Genomic DNA, 22,670 nt, shown 5'->3' with positions numbered 1-22,670 from the left:
CAGACAGTAGGATTGGTCAGAGGCAGTAGATGGCAGGAGCAACAGTGGTCAATGCCAGCAGATGCCAGGATTGGTTGTTGCGAGCAGACAGCAGGAGCCAGGAGTGGTCAGTGCCTGCAGATGCCAGGATCGATTAGCATCTGTAGACAAACGGGGGCCAGCAGATGGCAGGAGCCAGGACTGGTTGGCGCCAGCAGATGGTGGGAGCCAGCAGCGGGGACTCAGTGAGGCCCAGAGGTGACAGGAGGCAGCAGCGGAGGAGGCCTGGTCAAGCCGGTGTCTGGAAGGAGCCTGCAGAGGGGGACTGACTGAGCCTCAACCAAGAGGTGGACATTGTAACTACGATGGTCAGTACAGGGGAAAGCAAGAAGGGAGAGGGGAAGGACACGCCCCAGTACTCTGGGATGGGTTTGGCTCATTGAGTTCGTGAATTCTGTTTGCACTGTTTCCCAAACCAGTGCTGTGTTACTTCCTTCCTTTTATTAAAAGATTCACTTTCTACACTCAGACTCTGTGCTTGTGAGAGGGGAAGTATTGCCCTTTGGGGCACCCAGGGGATAGTGTGTGATTTCCCAGATGTCTGGGTGGGGGCTCGAGCCAGTTTGGTGTGGTATCATTGACAGGGACCCCTAGATATAGAACCCGGCTCTTGCTGCTGCCGCCTCTGTCTGGCAGAAGAGTTACATATATTAAGTGGCAGAATCAGGCCTTTGTTTTGTTGCCAGCTGTCACAAAGCAAATCTAAGAGGAGTTTATGACCAGTTTGCTAATATATTCAGAACTCTGTTTATATTACTAGCAGAGCTGGTTAAAAAATAGGATGAATTTGTCACGAAAAATGTGTTCCTTTTTTCTATCAAAAAATTTGAGACTTGATATTTTTTGCCTGTTTCAAGAGATGATCCAAAAATTAAACAGTGTTTCATTTAAAAAAAGCCCCATTTTTTTGTGGAAAACTGTAAAGGTTTGGAATTTTTTGACCAGCTTTAATTACAGTGCCACAATCTAGCTCTCAGCATGTATAAGAGGGGTGGCACCTAACTCCCAAAAGTTTCCTATGCCACTTTGTCTAAATCTGTCATGCCTAAAATGAAACTAAAGCAAGAATTAATTTGAGGATAAAATTCTGCCTTGTAAATATAACTCATTCATATTTTACAGTTCATTCCTTTAAAGACTTAATTTCACTAACTTCAGCTTGCTCTTTGTACTCGTGTAATTAAACAAAAGTAATTCACTTAGAGCAAGCGAACAAAAATGGATTAAATGGACTAGGCTAACAATTGGTTACTAAACACACTGGTATTCTACCACTTTGTAGAACTTTGTTGGTTCAAAACACACTATGATCGTCTTACTTCTTAAACATGGCTGTATTACGTTCATATAATGGAAAATGAAGACAAGATAAATTAGTCAGGAACGATTCAGAAAATCAGCAAGCAGAAATGGTCAGCAGCCTTTGGGGCGCACTGCTAACTGATCTCTGCCTGTTAGTAGTGTGCTCAATAGCTGTATGTGTGTAAATTGTTAGCAGGCAGCGCTTGAGCATATATAGTATAATTCCTGGGGTTTGTGGGACTGATAAAACTGGTTGTTGTGCATTGCAGATGACTTCCTTTCTGCCACTCTTTGCATCAGCTCTTAATTACGTATTATACAGACAAACATCATGTTTCTCTGTTAACCATATGGGGCAGCACCAGCACCAGCGTTCACAACATCAGGATCCAAAAACAGGGACACATACATGCTAAGATAAAAATAGTCATTGTGGCTAGATCAATCAGTGGAAAGAATGGAGGGGCTGATCCTTAGCCTAACACGGCCACAGGTAAAGCATTGGTTTCAGTAAACGCAGGGTCAGCCCCATGCTGATTTTTTATTCTTTTATTTACACTAGAAATTAATTGCAGCATCAAATATTGTCTGTGGCAGAGCATGGGAGCAAGGTGTTCCAAACAAATCAGAGAAGTTTAGCAAAAATAATAAAAAATAAAAGTACCATTTATTTTAAATAACTAAAACAACAACAAAGGATACCATAACCATCAGTCATTCTGTCCATCCAAAGTACTCCAAACATCTTATAACAAGCGGAGATTCCTCCAGGTGACCGTTCTGCACCAGCCCTGCAACACTGACTCCCTAACTGGATGGAGGGGAAGGGGGGGAGGAGAGAGAAAGGGGGTGAGCTCAGGGTTTGATAGAGAGCTTCCTTACCCAAAACCCTTTGCAGAGAAGGGAAGTCCTTCTCCTGTATCTCTGGGTGACTGACAGTTTGTCTAGCCAATCAGCTCTATTTCACTCACTGCTGAATCTATAAGGGCTTCACCCCCACCACACTGCCCACCTACCTGCCTCTGGTATCTGTTCTCCAGGGCAATCCACCTGTCTCCTCTATAGTTTTCTCATTTATTAAGCTGCAAAGGAACCAACTAAGCACTAGAACCATGGCCTCCTGGAAAATGCTCTGTTGTCCATTACAGTCAGGACACATAAAACTGGGGGACAGATCCTTAGCTGGTGTTGTGAGAGATAGGGCAACCTTCTGCAATATCCTTGGGAGACCATATTGCATTAAGCATATGAATGGTTTATGCCTCATTTTGGGCCAGGGATTTTGTGTGGGACCATATTCCCAGCTGGTGTAAACAGGCATAACCACACTGATGTCAATGGAGCTATGCTGCTTTACATCCCCGAGTATTTAGCTCATTGTAGTTAACCTACAGGAAGGCAGGCAAATACACTTCACCTCTGAAAAGAGTCTCTAAAGCAGCATCTTGAGATTCCATGTTTCATGTGTCTCAATGATTCCTGATCAGATGTGCTCAGTTTATAAATCAAATGATGTTTCTTTCCTGACTGCCAAGCCTGGGTAGGCTCCGGAGGCTAAATTATGCCTTCCTGTACACTGGTGCACCTTCACTACATTTGGATCATGCTCTCAGTGCCATCTTGTGAGGCTGCATCACCTTTGGTGGGTTTGCGCCCAGGCAGCTGATTGGCAACCTACCTGGAATTCAATCACAACTTCTCGTGGGGATTGCATGGACCAGGAGGACCAGAATCCAGCTTGCTCTCTCGAAGTCGTGCTGCCGCGGTAGCCCACACTTACTCATTGTCGCACTCTGTCACCCTCTAGTGGCCTGGTCTCTCCATCGTAAGGCACGAGCCTCTACTGCCTGAGCTAAAAGACCTTTGTCCTCTAATCAAGGCTGTAGCAGGCTCATCAAGCTCTTTTAGCTCAGGCAGGAGAGCAGGGGTTCTCACCCTCCCCATGTCATGCTACCCTTATTGGCATGCATGGGGGCTGACAGCTGGCGACGCCCGCATAATAACCTCGCGACCCCCTGAGGGGTCACGACCCCCAGTTTGAGGACCCCTGCAGTAGAGGCTCGGAGCTGACGACTGAGAATTCTAGCCGCTAGGGAGTGACAGAGCGCTACAATGAGAAAGTGTGGGCCACACCTCTGCACAGCTGCTATCAGTCCAAAGCAGTAAAACTTGCTTTGGTCACTCACATCAGCCACTCTGGCCCTGAATACGCAGGCAGCAAATGGGCCGAGTAAAGAAGGTGCCATTTTCACAGTCAATTCTGAGAGCAGACACCACACAGAGATTGCTTGACAAGGACAGGGCCAGATCCTGACTGGGTGTAAACTGGGCTAGCCCCCATTGAAATAAATGGAGCTGCACTGATTTACACTGGCTGCGAACTTGGTTCTATGATTTAAAAGCAGGTTGGATATATCATTTACAAAGCCTTCTTGTGATCAAACCCAGCCAACAGTTCCAAGCCAGTTCTGCAAAAATAAAACTCTGTGGTTAAGCAGAAACCTCATCAAATATACATTACTGGCTTTTCTGTAGAAAGCTGCTTCCGCTAACCACAACAAGGGCTGGAAATGCTACCCACAGCTAGTCTGTCTCTCCCTGTATTTTCTTGCCACAAGCTACACAACTATATGCGCAGGTCTCTGTGCAATGCTGAATACAGAATCTCTCTGGGAATCGGCAGGCTGCAGATGATACATGGATTAAAACAAGACGGCAAACAAGAAAGGAAGTGACATCTGCCGTGGTAGCAGAATGTGTAACACTAGTAAAATGGTAATCTAGCCCATCTCCAGTGTATTCAGAATGAAGGCACTTTGACACACAGGTATTGCAAATGATGTTAAGGGCACCTGGAATGAATGGATACGTGATCTTTCTTGCCCTGTAGAAATCCAAGCACAAGATTGTCCTAGCACTTACTTGGAAGTGCAGGGGTAAAGGACCTCCTCAATGCCTTGCTCAGAGTGTGACTGTCAACACAGCAGGCTGCAGGGGAGAGCAGGGGCTGCCTGTGCGTGATCAGAGGAGGAGGTAGAGGGGGCGGGGAGTGGGAAGAGCCTGGGCTCCATCTCCTCTGCTTGCCAATCAGAGTAACTGACTGAGGTCAGAGGAATGAGTAAAGTGCTCCACAAAAAGGACAAAAGACATTTACTCCTGACACCCAGAGCATGGTGGGACCAGGGGAAGAACTTCTGCTCTGGGTTGCCCCTGGGGTGGTTACATGCCACCCCTTACTTAGGGCAGAGTGGAAAGATACAGTCTAAATAAAATAAATTAGATGGTTCCCCCACCTTATAGTGTAAATGCTTTTTATTCTGGGTTTGTCCAGCACCTGGCACAAAGGGGTCGTGGTCCATGACTGGGGGGCCTAAGCACTACAGTGATACAAATTAATAATAACACATACTAATGACAGATGGTATTTTATGAGCTGTGTGCACCTGCATTATGAACTCAGGCGATGGCGATGGTATTGCCACACTCTCTTTGCCCTTTGGTTTTATCTCAAGGTGGATCTTTGCTTCTGACATGAAAAAAATAAACCATTCCATGCGTTTTGGTGGAAGAGACAGAACACTGACGTTTACAGCAGTTCGCCTAGTGATGATTGCAGGCTGCAGTTCATAGATTCATCGGTTCCGAGGACCAAATGCGGGGATGAATCCTGGTCACGTGCCACTTGAGGCACACTGAGCATAGGCAGGAAGAAGACGGGACCATTGTGATCGCTTAGTCTGACCTCCTGTGCAACACAGGCCATAGAACTTCCCCAAGCTAATTCCTAGAGCAGATCTTTTAGGAAAAACAGCCAGTCTTGATTTAAAAATGATCACCATGACCCTTGGTAAATGGTTCCATTGGGTAACTGCTCTCACTGTTAAAAATGTACGTCTTATTTCCAGCCTGAATTTGTCTCACTTCAACTTCCAGCCATTAGATCACATTATACCTTTCCCGGTTAGATGGAAGAGCCGATTATTAAATATTTGCTCCCCATGCAGGGGAGTCCTGTACAAAGCCTGGAAAGAACGTAAAGACCACAGATAAAGGCCGCATTAGAGGGGCATAAGGAAGAGAGGCCTCAAAAACTTTCAGCAGATACTAGTGCTGTTTGTCATGATGATGCCACCAGAATAGTTGGTGTAACAGGACAGAAAGTCAGATATGGGGCATCAGCAGCAATTTGAGGAAAAAGGATGGTCTTGGGGTTAAGGCAGTAAACCAGAACTCAAGAGATGCGAGTTCAATACGTGGCTTTACCACTGGCTTCCCGTGAGACATGAGACAAGTTGCTTGGTTTCTTTGTGTCTAAATTTCCCATAATCCTTGCTGTCTTCTCCTCCCCCGCTTGTGTGTCTAGAATGCAAACTCTCTGGGGGAGGGGCTACCTTTGTCTATGTGTGTGAACCCCACCTAGCACCAGAAGGCACTGATTTCAGATGCGACCTCTAGGTGCCGCCATCACACAAATAACAAATGTAATTTATACCAATAGAAAGTAACTTGCTGAAAATGATCCATATGGACTCCGTGAGAGTTTCACAATAATACCGTCAAAAACGATGAGTATTCAGCCAAACTGTCTTGGACTTCATTGGAGCCAGGATTCCACTCTACCTGTATAGATTACAGGAGCTTTGAATGCATTACCTTAAGCCATATCACTTGTGGTAAGGAAATCTAAGCCGTGAGCCTTCAGCTCTAGCACTGTGTCTCCTATGAAATTACTTCAGACAGTTCATGAAGTCAAGAATGGGTGGGTTCATAGCTCCACAGTTACTGAATCCAAAAAGATGCATCAAAGAGAAAAGCTTCCTGCTTGAAGACAAAACTCCAGAGTGATCCAAATTGCAGGGAGGACGGGACGTATTTTCATTAGCCAGCTGTCAAAATATGCAACGCCTCAGCCGTCGATTGCCTCGCAGATAAACAAATACGTCGCAGGGACCAGTTTCCATGAATCCAGCCTGAGCAAACACAGTCTTTCACCCAGCGATCAGACACATGCAGAGCAGGGGGCATTACGAGATACGCATATTTTCTTCTCTGCGCTCTGTACAGGGTAAATTCTGATTCCCTCAACAGGTGCTGAAAGCCCCTGGCAGTGTGTGCTACAGCAACATAAGGTGGGTAGGGTTGGGAGGTGGGGAGGCTATGCAGAAGACATGCATGCCTTCCTTGGGGAGAAGGGTCTTTGTGCAGCAAGGCATAAGGGAGTTTGGTTGTGGGGCAGGGTGAACCAGAGGAAAGGCTAGTGACCTAGCTACTGCACATACTCTTGCCTCCCTCCTCTCTATAACTGGGGGCACTAGGGGGGAATAGCCTCTGCAGAAGGCTCTTCTGTTGTTCCATGTCCTTGGGGAAGGATTTCTCCTTCTTGCATCCTCCTGTGGATCTCCTCAGCAATCAGCTGGGTTCTGGGGGCCGGATTTTCTCCTAAAACCAACTCTTTTCCATAAAGCAGGAGGGATAATCTTGCCAAATCTATTTCATCTGGTGTATTTGGCTGTGCTTCCCCAAAGTCTAGCACAGTATAGACTTTGGCACCCCCTGGCACTCTGGTAGGCAAATGGCACTAATAGGGACCCGCAAAGACAATCTTCAAAGAGGAGACACAGTCTTCATTTATTCATAGGCTTTGCCATTGGTGCAGATCCTGATTCCCTTTGCTCAGGGTGAATAGCACTGAAAGCATTTGTGAATCAGGTGGTCTTAATGGTATCAGAATATGCTCCATGTAGCACTTAGCATCATCCCACCAGGTAAGACACAAGAGAATTCGGTAGGTGAGCCTAGGATGAAGTGCATCACTTTGTCCTGGGCAATGGATGTTCTGGAGATCCCTCCTTCAAATTCTCGTTGGCCGTGATGCCTACAGAACACTTGACAGCTGATGTGCTAAGACTGCAATCGAGTTGACTAGTATTGTCTCACTGTTTCCTTGTGCCCCCTTTGTCTGTATTCACCTGTTGTCTTTTGTCCTATATTTAGATTGTAAGCTTTGGGGGCAGGGACTGTCTTTTTGTTATGTGTTTGTACAGCACCTAGCACCATAAAGTCCTTGTCCGTGATTGGAGCTCTTAGGCACTATGGCAAGACTTAATATGATTTATTATTATTATTACTATTATTGATAAGTAGGGGACTTCCAAAGCTGTTGATCCAGCCAACATCACAGGCACTAAAATTCACAACAAATGACTGCCTGAGAGAGAGAGAGAGAGAGAGAGAATAAACATGAGGATACATGAAATGTCATATCAAGATTTTATAAGCATGGATTGGAAATGGCCATATCACTCATGAGACGAGCTGGTTGGCATTTCCCAAATTTTGAGTTTTCACTGAACATTTTCACTGGAAATTAGGTTCCCGACCCAAAACAAAGAAATGTTTCAATGATATTTTTCCCAGTAATTTTGGCGTCTAGAGCTGATGGAGATGACATTTTTCAAAATTTCAACAAATTCCCATATATATTATATATGTTTACTGTTTATAGTCATGAAAATTGAAAACCACAAGTGAGATATGCAAATCATCTCCTTTATCTAAACCTTTACACGATACCATTGTATATTTTCTGTATGACACCTAGTTTACAAAACCCCCACAAATTCAGGAGCTATGCTGTATTGTTGTCGCCATGTTGGTTCCAGGACAGTGGCGTGCTCCAAAACTTCTTAGCAATTACTGAGGTTTTAGCAGTTACCACTGTCCTATTCCTGCCATGGAATTTGGCTTGAACAAATAAGAATTAATCCAGTATGCAACATTTAGTTGTTAGTATACTGAGCCCTGGTCTACACTTAGCTGGAGATTCGGTGGCAGTCGACGGGAGTTATGCAAACTATGCAGAGTAGATTGCATAACTCACATTGACTGTTCTGCTTCCATTCTGAGCGGTGTCTTCACTGCGCTGCGCCGACGAGAACAGCGTTCCCCTCAACACAGTGCTACGCTACTTAAGGGGGTGGTTTTACTCAGTCGACTTCCTGATCGATTGAGCGGGTCTACACTGACTGCTCAATCGATCCAGAAAGATCGATCTGGCGGCAGCAACTTTGCCGCCATCAGTATAGACATGCCCAGAGTCACTAAACAACTCACAAGAAGAGACCATGTGTTCTGACCTGAGTAAGAGTTCTGTGTAAGCTCGAAAGCTTATCTCCCTCACCAACAGAAGTTGGTCCAAAAAAAGATATCACCTCACCCACCTTCTCGCACAAATTGAGGAGTTTTTAAAACAGTTTTCAAACTTTTTGGGGGACTAATTTTTTCTACCCTTTCAATTCCCTTAGTTATCAGTAGAGCTGGTTGGGAATTTTCCATTGATATGGTTAAATTTGGATCTTTATTTTATTTACAGAAAATGCAGGTTTCACAAAATCAAAGTTTTGGGAAAACTGATTTTGCCAAAATATTTTGTTTTTCTGAAATTTTCACTTTTCATGGGAGATATAATCTGGCCAGGGAAACTCGCCCATGGAGGCTTGAGAAATGCAAACTACATCTCCTATGAGGTATCACAGCAGTTTAGAGGGAGACAGATTAAAGTTGAACAAACTGCTTTCAGTTCCATTAAACAAATTAAAAAACCATAGCTTTTAAATTCAGGGATGTCAAAATATTTTGTTTCAATCAGAAATGTTTCACTGAAATATTTTCAGGCTTTCCTTTCCACAAAAATGTTTGACTTTTCATCCCAATTTGGGATGGAAATTCCAATTTTCAGCCAGCTCTAGTTACCATGCGTCTGACTAAGCAAGGCTCAGATGGAGAAAAAAGTGAAAACACCTCTGCAATGACCTCAAATAGCTTTTCTGCACATGAAAATGTCATGACCTTAAAGTCCTAGGTCTCAGGACTGTCAGAGTGAGAAACAAGCACTCATTGGGAAGCTGTGAATATCTCCTATCCCATGGTACAAAGTTTCGATTCAAAGTCCAAATGGGCTGTGAGTTATTAATCCTTAAACCTGTCAATAGTCCAGCACTTATCCTATTTATCCGAGGTCTCGGAGCAAGGAAATTTAGGTATGGGGTAATTTCACACTGAGGAAAGAGCTATTTTGGGGGCAGGTTGATTTTTTTTAATAGTGCATGAATTGATAGTTGCATCAATTTTGTTATTTATTTGTATTACAATAACATCTAGAGTCCCTGACTAAGATCGGGCCTCATTGTGCTAGGCACTGCATAAACACAGAAAGAGACAGTCCCTGGCCTGAAGAGTTTTCTGGACATGACAGAAAAATGGTTGGCGAAAAGAAGAATTATCATTCCCATTTTACAGATGGAGAACAGAGGCCCAGGCAGTCTGTGACAGAGCCAAGAATGGAATCAAGGTCTCCTGAGTCTCAGTCCAGTGTTTTAGCTATGAGACCAACCTGAGACATCAGCATTGCCTCATCTGTAACTTACTAGTTTCTTTCAGCTGTCACGTCCGGCTGACAATATTCAGAACAATATGAGCGTGAGCACAGTCTGCCTTCACAAAGATCCCATGCATTCAGACGTGTGAAAGCCCATGATATATTAACACAGTACATGGAACTCTTAATCTCACTTGCAAGCTGATGATATTTCTAGCAACTCAGTATACTTAACTGAACGCTGCATTGCTGGACACAGGGTTCATTCTTATTTTTTTCAAGCCAAATCCCAGGCAGGAATAAGTAATTGCTAAAACCTCAGTAATTGCTAAGAAGTTTTGGAGCAAGCCACTTTCCTCCTTTATAGTAAAGAGTATTTAAACATTTCCTGTTCAGTCCTAGCACTTGGAGCAATTCAATGTAATCTGCGTTCCATTACACCACTTTATTGCACACCTTCCGGTTGATTGCTGTACCAGGAACCATTTTTAACACGGCAACCCCACCTCCAGAACAGAATGTATTACTTGGCCATAGCTTCTTTTAGGAATGTTCATATCATCTTGGCAGACTGAGGCTTCACTTTCACCACATTCAAATGTGCAGGATACTCCAGCAAGACACGGAAAGCAACGGGGAAGTTGTGAAATGCATGGGGCTGTGTTCACAGTCTCTGTACCTCTTCAGAGCCTCAGCTCATTTAAATGAGCATAATTCCACTGAAGCTATGCCCAGTTCCATCAGCCAAGGATCTGGCCCCGGGTATTTTCGTACTTTCCATACGAGTGAGGTTTAAGCAATCAAGTGCAGTTGCTGAATCATTTTGCCCCTGAACGTGACAGGACTCAGGGAATTATAGCGCACACGTCTTGTAAGCACTAAGTGAAAGAATACACCTGCTTCTCCATGCATATCACCCTTCAATGCAGTGGGATAGAACACCCACTTACCAATACTTCTATCCCTGTAACTAAAACTGAGCCAGTTACTCACTGGAAGGAAATGATCTGATTCATGTAACTATTTCTTTCAGCCACACATCATTCACAAATCAGTCCTGATGTCTGCAAATGTATTTATTATCCACAGGTATTTGCCTAATGGTTTACAGAAGTGAATTTCAGCCTATAAGATGTTCACAAACTGTTCAGTTTGATTCTCAACTGTAAATTGCGGTGCATGATTGGTCACTTACACAGGAACATAGGATATAGGACCTCTTGGGTCACTGAATACAGTTCTCTGCTATTGCAGGCAATCTCATGCTACAATTCTGTTAATAAATTTATCAAACTCCATCTTTAACTAGTTAGGTTGTTTACCCCCCACTTTTCCTACTGGTTTGAAGCCACATGGCATCATTCCTGCTGCTTGAGTGAATGACACCTGCATTTACTGAGATAGACGGCAGACGGGCTTAGTAAGGATTTAGTCAGGGTGCCACAGGTCTTTGGAAGGAGCTCTGCATTGCCAACAGAGAGGTGAATGAGAAGGCCTGTCACCAAAAACAGGCAAGCTTTGGCGCAACGCAGAGCTGGTCTCTGTGTAGCGCGAAAGCTTCTCTTTCCCCAACAGAAGTTGGTCCAATAAAAGAGATTACCTCCCCAAACTTGTCTCTCTGATATCCTGGGACCAACCCGGCTACAACACCACTGCAAAGAAGGGGTGGAGGGAGACATCTGCTAGGAGAGCTGCGGGGTGGTTGCTGGACATGTGTAAGCAGACCACCAAGGCACGGAGGCGGGCATCGGAACAAGTGCTGGAACCCATTTTGCTAACTTCAGGAGGCCCAAAATTGTGAGTCAGACTCCAAAAAGTCAGGAGAGTACCACAAAAAATCAGGTTTGTTTTAGTTGTTTAAAAGATGACACTTGTGGGTTTTGGGGCTGTCTTTTGATTTTTGACCTCCTTTTGCTCACCCTGTGTGTGTGTGGGAGACCGTGTTGCCAGCTCTCCCAATTCTACACAATGAGATGATTTGGCCCCCGCTCTAGGCACTCATGCTGGCTGCCAGGCAGCTTCTCCCTAATGCCCCCCCGCCCCATTCTAATTAATTCTGTGACCCCCAACCCCAAACCTGCCTGTCTTCCAACCCAACAATTACTACTGCCCAGCCCCCTGCCTCACAACTGCCCTGTGCCCCTCAGCACACCTCTGCTCTTCCTGCAGCTCCAGGGTTCTTCACCCCTCACCCTGCTCAGTGTTGCAGTGATGGAGACGGGTGGGGGGAAAAGCAGACAATCCCATTGCTCATGGTGGGGGAGATGGGAACGGAGTCACCCCGACCTGCTGGGCTTTTTCTGCTTCCTCCTCTGCTCTCCTTTACCCCAAAACAACCTTTGGTTCCCAAAGGGCTGGTGAGGGGAGAGCTTTGCCTGCCGCCAAAGTAGCCTTGATTGGCTGTTCTTTCCTGAGGCAGTAGGGACGTGGAAGAGGCAGCCAATCAGAGGGGATTTCCCCCGTGAGCGGGGCTGGAAATTGAACGCGGGCTGGAGTTTCTCTTGTCATTGTGAAACTGGCTCCAACCCCAGCCTACATTGCGAGAGTTGTCAATGCTGCATGGAGTCGGAAGAGGCTGAGGGCTGCACCAGCCAGGCACCCTGACACAGCAGGCTGTGGTCATGGACAGCACTTAGGTTCCAGGGATGGCGAGATGGAGCCGCTGGGCACATGTTAATTGAGCGGCGGGTGCAGGCAGGTAAAGGCCTGGGCCCTCCCTGAGCAACCCCTTCGGGAGCAGGTGCGGTACAGTCAGTGACCCCCCCTTTTGTTCCCACAAATGGGGCACCAGAATGTTCCTGGTAAAGGATCTGGGTCAGGGGAAGCCAAAAACAAATGTAATCCAAAGAAGTGCGGTGCCTTTCACAGAGTCTAAGGGAAGGAACAGGTGTAAGCGGAGCAAAGGCCCTTAGGACCCTGGTTCAGAGCGGCTCAACTCAAAGTCCTCAAACAAAGCTTCTACCTGGTCAGCACCCCTTGCAAACTGGATGGCTTCTAGTCCCCTCTTTGCTCTGCTTCCTGTCCCTGTTTAAATAGGACAGCCTTCAGGTGGTGGACCACTTTAAGGCTGTCCTATTTAAACAGGGACAGGTGGAGCAGGTAGCCTTCTTGATTTCCCCAGGCTGTTTTGGTTGTGAGCACCTGGCTGTCCCTTAAAGGGGTAGCATACTCCTTCACAAGGTACCCTTGCCATCCTCAGGAGCAAGAAACTGGCCTGTGATGAAACGCTGAGAAGCAAGTGCACGCCCTTTGTGTTATAACATTTGTATAATGCTTTGGTAACATTTGAATGAACAAGGTGATGGGACAGCAAACCTGCTCCAGAACCTCTGTCAGCCTGTGAGATTCCTCCTTCCATCATGTCTTTTTTTTTTTTTTTTAATAGAAAGAAGTGTGTCATTTTCTGGGCGACGTTGGGTGTGCCAGGCCAAGTCCCTTTCATTTCTGGTCACTTAATCCAGACAGGAGCTGTCTGTCTGCTTGGGTACATTGTAGCACAAATCTTTCAGGAGATATATAGAGGTGGTTACCAGCTGAGCACCCCCTTGTAGCCAGGGGTGTCTCTGTAGTGCCCCGCCTCTAGCAGCCCCCCTCAGCACTCCACAGAGTCTTTGCTGTGGGCAGCATACAGCAGCTCTTTCTGGGGCCGGTTTAATACAATCAGAGCCTTAATCACAAAATAGTCCAACATAAAGTCCAATAGCATAAGCTCTACCTGAAGCCACCAGTTGCCAGCCCTTTCTGGCCAGAGCTCAGCCCCTGGACCTGCATCCATCTGTCCCCCACCTTCGTCCCTCTCAACCAGACACAGCCCTGAAGCTTCCTGATGCCTTTTGTGTTAAATCACCTGATTCCCCTCAGGTGAGTCTCCTCTTTTAATGAAGGCTGCCTTAGCACCAGGCTCTCCAGCCCACAGGCAAGTCACCATGTTACAAGATATACATACGTATTTTCCAAATAAAATATGCTGTGAAGACACCAATATGGACGATATTGTTAGTGGTACTCACTTCCCGCAGAGCAGAAAACCCAGAGCAATTATTTCTCTGATGTGTAAACTATCCAGTTCCTTTCTATTTCCTGTGGAGGGGTGGGGCTCCCTTCCCCACAGTCCTCCAGCCCTGAAATAAAAACTCAGACATACAGACATGATCAAAATATCTTCAAAGGACCCCTAGACACACAACTGCTACCAAGTAGGGCTGGCCGGAAAACAAGAATTCTGTTTTGCAAAAAGCCTCAGAGGTTCAACATTTGTTTCCATTCTGTATCGGAACAAACCCAAGACCTTTCTAATTTTTTTGGTGAAAAAATAAGAGCGAGAAATCCACCCCAGAATAGCCAATAGCCCAATGATTAGGAGACTCATCTGAGAGGTGGAAGATCCAGGTTCAAGTTTCTGGTCTGAATCAGGCAGTGCAGGGACTTGAACCTGGGTTTCCCACAGCCCATCTCCCATCTCTCTCATTCTCCCTCTGGAAATTCCATTTTAGATCTGAGAAATCATCCCGCTGAAAGCTTGGCTGAACTGATACCTGTACGCAAAAAGTTTCAGTTTCCATGAACCTATGTTTTCTGATGAAAATGTGAGCCATTGACAAATCTCCTGTCAGTGCCACTTAAGACTGGCTTGTTCTGATAGTGACCCGCAGGTGGAGATACCAGAGAAATACATTCACGATGAATAGAAATGAACAGAAAAAGTAAAATGAAAACGAATAGAAGAAGGGGCCTTAAGAAGAGCCACCAGTGTGGCTTGAAAGCTCATCTCTCTCCCCAACAGAAGTTGGTCGAATAAAAGATATTACCTCACCCACCTCGTCTCTCTAGAAAAGAACAGGCACACTGGTAGTCAAATCCCTTCCTGCACCACAGCTAATTCCATCCCTCCATTGCTGATGGCTACACCTTGATTTTCCTCAGCATCACACTGGTTTGGTCTGTGGAAACCAGGCTTCTCCTCTGGGTCTGGCTGGGATCATTGCTTTGGCTGTACCTCACTAGGCATAATCAGTGTGCACATTCACTCTGAAGGCCCCTTTCTCTAGGCCAGCTGTCTGCCTCACTCTAGATATCCAGCTCACTCTGCTCCTGCTGTTACTGCTCCTTTCATCACTGGGTAGGGTGGCCAGATAACAAGTGTGAAAAATCTGGACGGGGGTGGGAGGTAATAGGTGCCCATGTAAGAAAAAGCCCTGAATATCAGCACTGTCTCTATAAAATTGGGACATCTGGTCACTCTCCCACTGGGCTGGTTCAGAGAAACCCTCCCTTGCTCCTGTAGGGATGGATTCCGATACCCTTACACATGCTGAATGGTACCTTACTCCACAAATAAGCCAAACCAATGGGACTACTTGTGGGATAAGGAGAGTCAGGGAATCAGAATGACTTCTGCACTCAGCTTGCTTGGTGCATTGCAGTGTTTTTCAACCTTTTTCATTTGTGGACCCCTTTGGAAATTATGAATGGAGGCACGGGGGCCCCTTTGGAAATTATGAATGAATGTGCGGGCCCCTTTGGAAATTATGAATGGAGGCGCGGGCCCCTTTGGAAATGATGAATGGAGGTGCGGGGCCCCTTTGGAAATTATGAATGGAGGTGCTGGCCCCTTTGGAAATTATGAATGGAGGTGCAGACCCCTTTGGAAATTTATTGTCTGTGTATATAGTTGAATTCTGCTCAGTCAGTTTTCAGTCTTATTTTTTCCGTGGACCCCTTAGGCGTAGTTCATGGACCCACAGGTTGAGACCCACTGGGCTATTTGCTTTCCTTCCTTCCTCTCCTCCGCCCTGCTTCTGTGTCCACTTCACTTGACTGGCAGGAGAAATTCAGGCTGGAAAAAAACGAACGGAAAGAAAAAAAAAAAAAGGCAAAACCCAGCCCTTTCCAGCATTTGCTCTTCTCTGCAGTGGGAAGTGATTTCAAAAGAACACTTGAGTGCTAGCCAATCAGGGTGGGCCATCTCTAGTTGCCAAGGTAACCTTCCTTCCTCTATGCCTAGCCCATGTGGTGACACCTTGCATTGTGCTGTGTGCCGGTGGCCTGCAGGACCGTCTCCCAGAGGTACCTCCTTGATTCCTGTACGTATATAAATTTGCGCAGTCCTTTGACTGGTCGAAAGGTGCTTTGTGAATGTAAATGTTGTTACTGATCCGGGACAATGCCGTGAGCCTCTTGCCCCTGCTGAGATGCCTGTCTTGCCGGTTGTGAGCCCCTGCAGTGCAACCAACAGCTCTTACACAGGGATACTGGTAACTGTTTGATCTGTGTGAATTTAACCCGCCCCTTTGCCCCCATTCTAACAGGGTGCTAGGACTGATGATGGAGATACTGGAAAAGGAACCATTTCCCTGAACCATTTTCAGAGCACTGGCAAGGTGAATATCAAATGGCTAAAACAGAAGGGGGAAGGGTTGGGAGTGATTTTAAATGTGAAACTCCTGATCAGAAAGTTGGATCTTCTCGTGGAAACAGTTTATTGCATGCCAGAAACGATGCAAGCAAGTGAGAATAACTTGAATTAAAATGGAAGGAGAGTGGCCTGTCTTTTACTTTACAAGGGCCAGATCCCACTAGCTTTATTCACCTTATTGTGAATATAAGGACCTTATTGTGCAAGTAGCCTATTGATGTCACTGGGGTTGTCTGCAGGCGAAGATGCTGCTCAGCAGTAAAAAGGCATAATTTGGCCCTAAACAATTGAAAGATAATATATCCCCAGTTCAGGGTTTTGATTATATTTACCTTCTTTGCAGGGGCTAATGAAATAACTAAGGCATGTGGCGCACCTCAGGCAAGATGGAAAATATGATTGTTATTATTTTATATGTAAGTGCCAGCTGCCATTGCTGCAGAGGCGTGCCAGCAAATGGCAGTATGAAAGCACACCCCCGGCTCTGTGTCCGTGGTCTGCATCAGTCAATGCCGTACCTTGAGAGCGCTGCATACTGTAATACACTCTTGTCCATACAGGAAGCAAATCAAAGGCGCCCTCACCTGTGAGAGGGCAGCTTGTGATTGGAGTGACTGGAGGTGCAGGACTGAGGTTTGACAGTTAAGGCAGCAGCAGCAGAGAGCACAATTTTGCGGCTGCTGCAGGCGTTGCAAACTCTGATCCCCTCCTCTTTCTCTCTGTCTCTCTCTCTCTTTGGGCCGTCTTCATGCTGAGAAGCGTACCTGCCAAGCTGTGTCCTCCAACCCCAGCTGCATTATTCATCGCCCGGCAGCCCCATCCATTGGCAAGCAGCAGTCATTCGGCACCCCCCAACAGAATCCAGCTGCTGGCAACATCCTCCCTCCTTCAGCAGCCTCCGTTCCCCACAGCCGCCCTCCCAAGAGCGGTCACACCCCTTCCCAGCACCATCCATGCTCTAGCATCATCGGTCCCCAAGAGCATCCAGGCCCCGCAGCCCTTTGCCTCCCTATGGGACAGCTGCCAACATGAGCACAGAGGCCCATCACCTTCCGACGGAATCCCAGGAGGCGAGCAGGGCTGTGTGGACTCCCTCCCGCTGGCTGACTTCCACTGTCCCTCCCAACGCCAGCGCCTCCTCGGCCCAGCTGGAGCAGCAGCAGAGGGAGGAGGAGTGGGGTGGTGATGCTGGCGAGTTTGCGGGCACAGTAGTGATCCAGTGTATCTACGCCCTGGTGTGCCTGTTGGGGCTGCTGGGCAACTCGCTGGTGATCTTCGTCATCCTGCGCTATGCCAAGATGAAGACGGCCACCAACATTTACCTGCTCAACCTGGCCATCGCTGACGAGCTCTTCATGCTCAGCATCCCCTTCGTGGCGACCTCAGCGGCACTGCACCACTGGCCCTTCGGCCGGGTCCTCTGCCGCACCGTGCTGGGCGTGGATGGGCTCAACATGTTCACCAGCGTCTTCTGCCTGACCGTCCTCAGCCTGGACCGCTACATCGCGGTGGTGCACCCGCTGCGGGCGGCCACCTACCGCCGGCCCAGGGTGGCCAAGATGGTCAATGGAGGGGTCTGGCTGCTCTCCCTTCTGGTGGCCTCGCCCATCCCCATCTTCGCTGGCACCGCTGCCACTCACGATGGCCGAGCGGTGGCCTGCAACCTGCTGTGGCCTAGCCCAGCCTGGTCGGCTGCCTTTGTGGTCTACACAACTGTGCTGGGCTTCCTGCTGCCCGTCCTGGCCATGGGCCTCTGCTACCTGCTGATTGTGGGCAAGATGCGGGCGGTGGCTCAGCGGGTGGGCTGGCAGCAGCGGCGGCGCTCGGAGGGGAAGCTGACCAGGCTGGTGCTGATGGTGGTGGCCGTCTTCGTGGTGTGCTGGATGCCCTTTTATGTGGTTCAGCTGGTGAACCTCCTGCTGCCTGGCCAGCTGGACGCCGTGGTCAACAACGCCTCCCTCATCCTCAGCTACTCCAACAGCTGCGCCAACCCCATCCTCTACAGCTTCCTCTCGGAGAACTTCCGGCACTCCTTCCACGGTGTGCTACGGCGATGCTGTGACGCCAGCTGCTGCTGCTGCCACCCAGACCTGGACACAGCTGAGGAGGAAGAGGAGCCGCTAGATTACTGTGCCATCCCCAAGGGGGAGGAGAAGAGGATGGGCTGCCTATGCCCATCTCTGCCTTGCCAACAGGAACCCGTGCACCCCGAGCCCTGCTGCAAGCCCGGCACCCTCCTTGCAAAGACTACCACCTTCTAGACGGCACCTTTGGCCTACATCTCGCCCTCCCTGGGACCACTGCCTTCTGAAAGGGTGCCTCCTTCCGGCGCAGGCCCCACCTTGGCAGGACCAGCATCTTCTAATGAGCACCATCGCCTGAGGGAAACAGCGTCTTCCTCCCCCTGCTGCTGCATCTCACCCTTTAGAAACAAGACTAACGGGGCAAAAAAGCCTGTGTAAATCCTCCGTGTGAGGGCCATTTGCTTCTAGGTTGGCTCTTTCCTTTGGGCTGTAGCTGGGATGGGCCCGGAGTGAGACCTTGCCACTGAGACCTTGGGGACCCCGCGTGGCGTGAGGTGTCACTCGAGGTGGCAAAGGGTGGCAGAGGCCAGCCCTAAAATGAAGATTCTCCTAGCCACTCCCAGCCATCCCTGGCGTTCGCTCACCAGGCAGGAGTTCTCTGTCGGGCTTCTCTGACACGGATTGTTTCCTATGAGCCCGTTCGATGCCAAGGACGAGGGGACACGATACAGGTTAGTTATCAGCAATGAGTCCACACCCTGAGCCCAATGACTTCAGCAGGAGTTTTTCTGCTGATTTCATTGGGAATAGGTTCCGCCTTTCTAATGCCCAGCTGGTCACTAAAATGCGAGAGAGAAAGAGAGAGAGAACGTATCTACTTTATCCTTTTGTGACCAGTGTTCAGGAGGGGATTTGCCATCCTTAGCAATTTATGCTCAGATTTTCAAAAGGGCTTGGCTCCCCTTAAGAACAACAGGGGCTGCGGGACCCTTTTGAAAAACTGCCTGTTAACCCAACAGAGTTTCTCTGAAGGGAAAATAGTACCAGTCTGCAGAAAGTACAATGAGTGCCAGCAACCCCCAAGTGCTGATTTAAGGCTGTCTTGCTTCTGTTTAGTGAATGAGAAATTTGCCATTGACATGAACATAAACAGAATCCGGACTTTTTAATTGTTTGGGGTTTTTTTTAGATCTTTAGAGAGAGCTACGAATGATCCGGTCTGTTGTGGTGCCATGCAGATTGGAAAAATAAAAAGCCCTAATATTGGCTGGTAACGTTGTTATTGTTATCCCTCAGTATTACATCATGGGGATGTTTTCATTTTTTTAAACAAATAGCCTTCACAACATACAAGATTGTTAGGGATGAAAAGGGGGAAGCTACAGTCTAAAATGTATCCCCATGAATCAGCAATAAATCCCAACCATGAACCAATGCCAAAGGTTTGGGTAGTCTGGAGTTTTGTTAAAGCCTCCACAGAATTCCAGCATTATAGGAGCCTGATTGCACTTGTTCTCCTTTGACTTTCCTTAAAATTCTCACAGTACCTAAAAGCGCCATCTCCTGGAGGTTGCTGATGGTGATTTCTTGCACTCCTAACATGTTCTTGAGCTGCTCACTCATGCCCTCAGAGATTGCCCCGAGCTTTCCAGCAATCACTGGGAGTGTCTCTGTTCTAGTTTTCTGTCACGGTTCCACTTTGTGGCAGAGCTGTTCATACTTCACTATCTTCTCTTCTCGTTTCCTTTTTATGTTTCTGCCTGCTGGCATGGCAACATCAAGTAACATGGCCTCATTTATCGTCTTTTCTACCACAACTCATTATTAATTATTTGTTAATTATTATTATTACCATTGCAGCCCAAGTCATCGGATCCCGTTATGCTGGAAAGCCAGGGCAAGAAGTCAGTCCCTGGCTCAGAGATCTTACAATCTAAGTAGTCACGTTTCCAAAGACAAACACTAAGACCAACTGGGGACAATTGTAATCCTTATCACTCTCAGCGGACAAAGGAGTACAAGGATCTGAGGTGGACAGGTTTATCTGAGGTGCTTCAGATTTGGGTCCCAATCCTGCAGAGCCCCAGGCCTGCACTGTGAGTAGTCCCCTTGTCAGTCAATGAGACAGCTCACATGGTATATAATTAAACATGTGCTTAAATCTTTTCAAGATCAGGGCTTTTGGAAACCATAGTGGTCCTGGGAAGAATTACGTAAGGGATTTCATATACTGTGTATGCCCTGTAAAATGACTCCTGTGCTCTGACTAACCAATTGTCATTGCACTATCTTGGCAGCTCATATCGGGCTGCTTCTCCTGGCTCTTCACTTTGTGCAAGCCTTTCCACCAGCGCAATGGCGGCATGTGCTACTACCGTCCTGATCCGGTAACCTTTCACACCCCTTTTGCCTTAGTGTAAAGGGATGCACAAGATGCAGGGCAATGGAGACTCAGGCCCCACAAATCCTTACACAACAACAACCAGTACTGGGCCCCGCACCATTTCCCAGAGCTGCAGATCAGTCTTTAACTGCTTCACTGCCACTTGATGTCAAAGCAAAGATTATGTTCCCAAAGGACAACCCTGTGCTGCCCTTTTGACTTTGACGAGCGTTACAATGTTCTTAACTTTCAATTGCACACAGGAGAGGCAAAGGGATCCTGGCCTGGGAGTGGTTCTTTAATAATATTTCAATTATGTTCTTAAACAATAAAAGAGTACAAGTCTAATTTCCGGGTGTGTCCCATGCTGGGATATTGCCATGCCTTGGGTGTGTAATTTAGCACTCAGCCCCATGAGTAGAGCTGTTCCCAACATTGACACACGCCTTTCTTTACTTTCCTGCTCACAGAAACCTTGACATGGCCTGTAACTCAGCATATTGTTAAATCTCGAGAGTGTTAAAGTGTCTTCAATTCAGAGCTTATAGGGCCAGAATGGATCACTGTGATCACCTAATCTGACCTCCTGCAGCCACAGAACGTCACCCAGCGAGTCCTACATCAAACCCAGGATTTCAGGATGAACTAGAGTGGAGTCTTTTTAGAAAGACATCCAGTATCGATTTAAGGGCTCCCAGCGATGGTGAATTTGCCACATCCCTTTGCAACCTGTCCCAATGGTTAATTACCCTCACTGATAGAAATGTGCATCTTATTTCCAGTCTGACTGAGTTAGGATGGTAACATTAAGAAAAATCCCACTGGATGGCTTCTTTTAGAGGTGACTATAGAATAGGTTTTTTTCCACTTAAAACACCTTTAGATATTTTATTGATTTTTTTCTCCCATTGCTTTCCTGCTATAAAAAATAATTCACAGTAGAAAGGTCAGAGGAAATAGTAGAAAAGGAGTGTTTGGAAGATTTTTACTGTTATTAATTTTAGGGGAGGCCCTTTTTTTTAATTTGTCAGCTATTTCAGATACATTGGATGGATTTTCAAAAGTGCTCAGTGTTGGCCTATAACCTTGTCTATACTAGAAAGTTATGGTTCTTTAACTCTGCTGGCATAGGGTTAGTGTTATACTGGTATAGTTAAAATGGTGCGACCACACACACACTGATATAGCTATTCTCATACGGGATGAGGAATAAACTATATTGGTATAAAGCATCTTTATTCCAATATAATGGTGTCCTCCTTAGAGCTTGTACCAGTTAAGCGTATCAGTAAAAAAAAATAAATCACACCCCTAACCATCATATTTACACCAGTCCAACTTTCATGTGCAGAATAGGCCTAACTCTGCTCCTATTTGATAAAACTCCTATTGATTTCAATGGGAGCAGTGTTAGGCCACGTCTACATTACAGGAGCTACAGCGGCAGAACTATGGCATGGCAGCAATGCTGCTGTAGTGCCATAGAGTAGATACTTCCTACAGTGACAAAAGGGGCCTTTGCATCACCGTACGTAATCTACTGCCCTGAGCATTGGTAGCCAGGTTGATGGAAGAATTCTTCCGTTGACCTAGCCACATCTACATCACAGGTGAGGTCAACCTGGCTACGTGCTCAATGGTATGGATTTTTCACACCCCTGAGCACCATAGCTATGTTGCTCTATCTTTTAAGTCTGGATCATAGACTAATAGACTCATAGACTCTAAGGTCAGAAAGGACCATTATGATCATCTAGTCTGACCTCCTGCACAACGCAGGCCACAGAACCTCACCCTCCCACTCCTGTAATAGACCTCTAACCTATGACTGAGTTATTGAAGTCCTCAAATCATGGTTTAAAGACTTCAAGGTACAGAGAATCCACCAGCAAGTGACCCATGTCCCATGCTACAGAGGAAGACAAAAAACTCCAAGGGCCTCTGCCGATCTGCCCTGGGGGAAAATTCCTTCCCGACTCCAAATATGGCGATCAGTTAAACCCTGAGCATGTGGGCAAGACTCACCAACCAGACACCCGGAAAGAATTCTCTGTAGTAACTCAGAGCCCTCCCTATCTAACATCCCTTCACAGGCCATTGGGCATATTTACTGCTAATACTCAACGAACA

At 46.9% G+C, this 22,670-nt stretch overlaps 2 protein-coding genes across 2 annotated transcripts in view; one reads left to right on the top strand and one right to left on the bottom strand.

Annotated features, from left to right (window-relative positions):
• Window positions 1–2,111: 2,111 nt before the first annotated feature.
• THBD (thrombomodulin) overlaps window positions 2,112–22,670 on the bottom strand; it is a 29,070-nt gene continuing 8,511 nt past the window's right edge. The window contains exon 2 of the mRNA XM_067565347.1: window positions 2,112–2,152. The gene's annotated coding sequence lies outside the window, so the exon portion shown is untranslated. The remainder of the gene's footprint in view (window positions 2,153–22,670) is intronic.
• SSTR4 (somatostatin receptor 4) lies at window positions 17,162–19,478 on the top strand. Its single transcript, XM_067564686.1, has one exon. It carries the CDS (start codon window positions 17,162–17,164, stop codon window positions 18,392–18,394), a length of 1,233 nt encoding a protein of 410 aa, XP_067420787.1. The 3' UTR covers window positions 18,395–19,478.

The sequence above is a fragment of the Emydura macquarii genome, unplaced genomic scaffold (assembly GCF_026122565.2).
Source record: "Emydura macquarii macquarii isolate MOO-44397 ecotype Brisbane River unplaced genomic scaffold, CSIRO-AGI_Emac_v2 contig_2676, whole genome shotgun sequence".
Lineage (NCBI taxonomy): Eukaryota > Metazoa > Chordata > Testudines > Chelidae > Emydura > Emydura macquarii.
The sequence above is the reverse complement of the archived record's forward strand: the minus strand, read 5'-3'. Positions and strand labels throughout refer to the sequence as shown.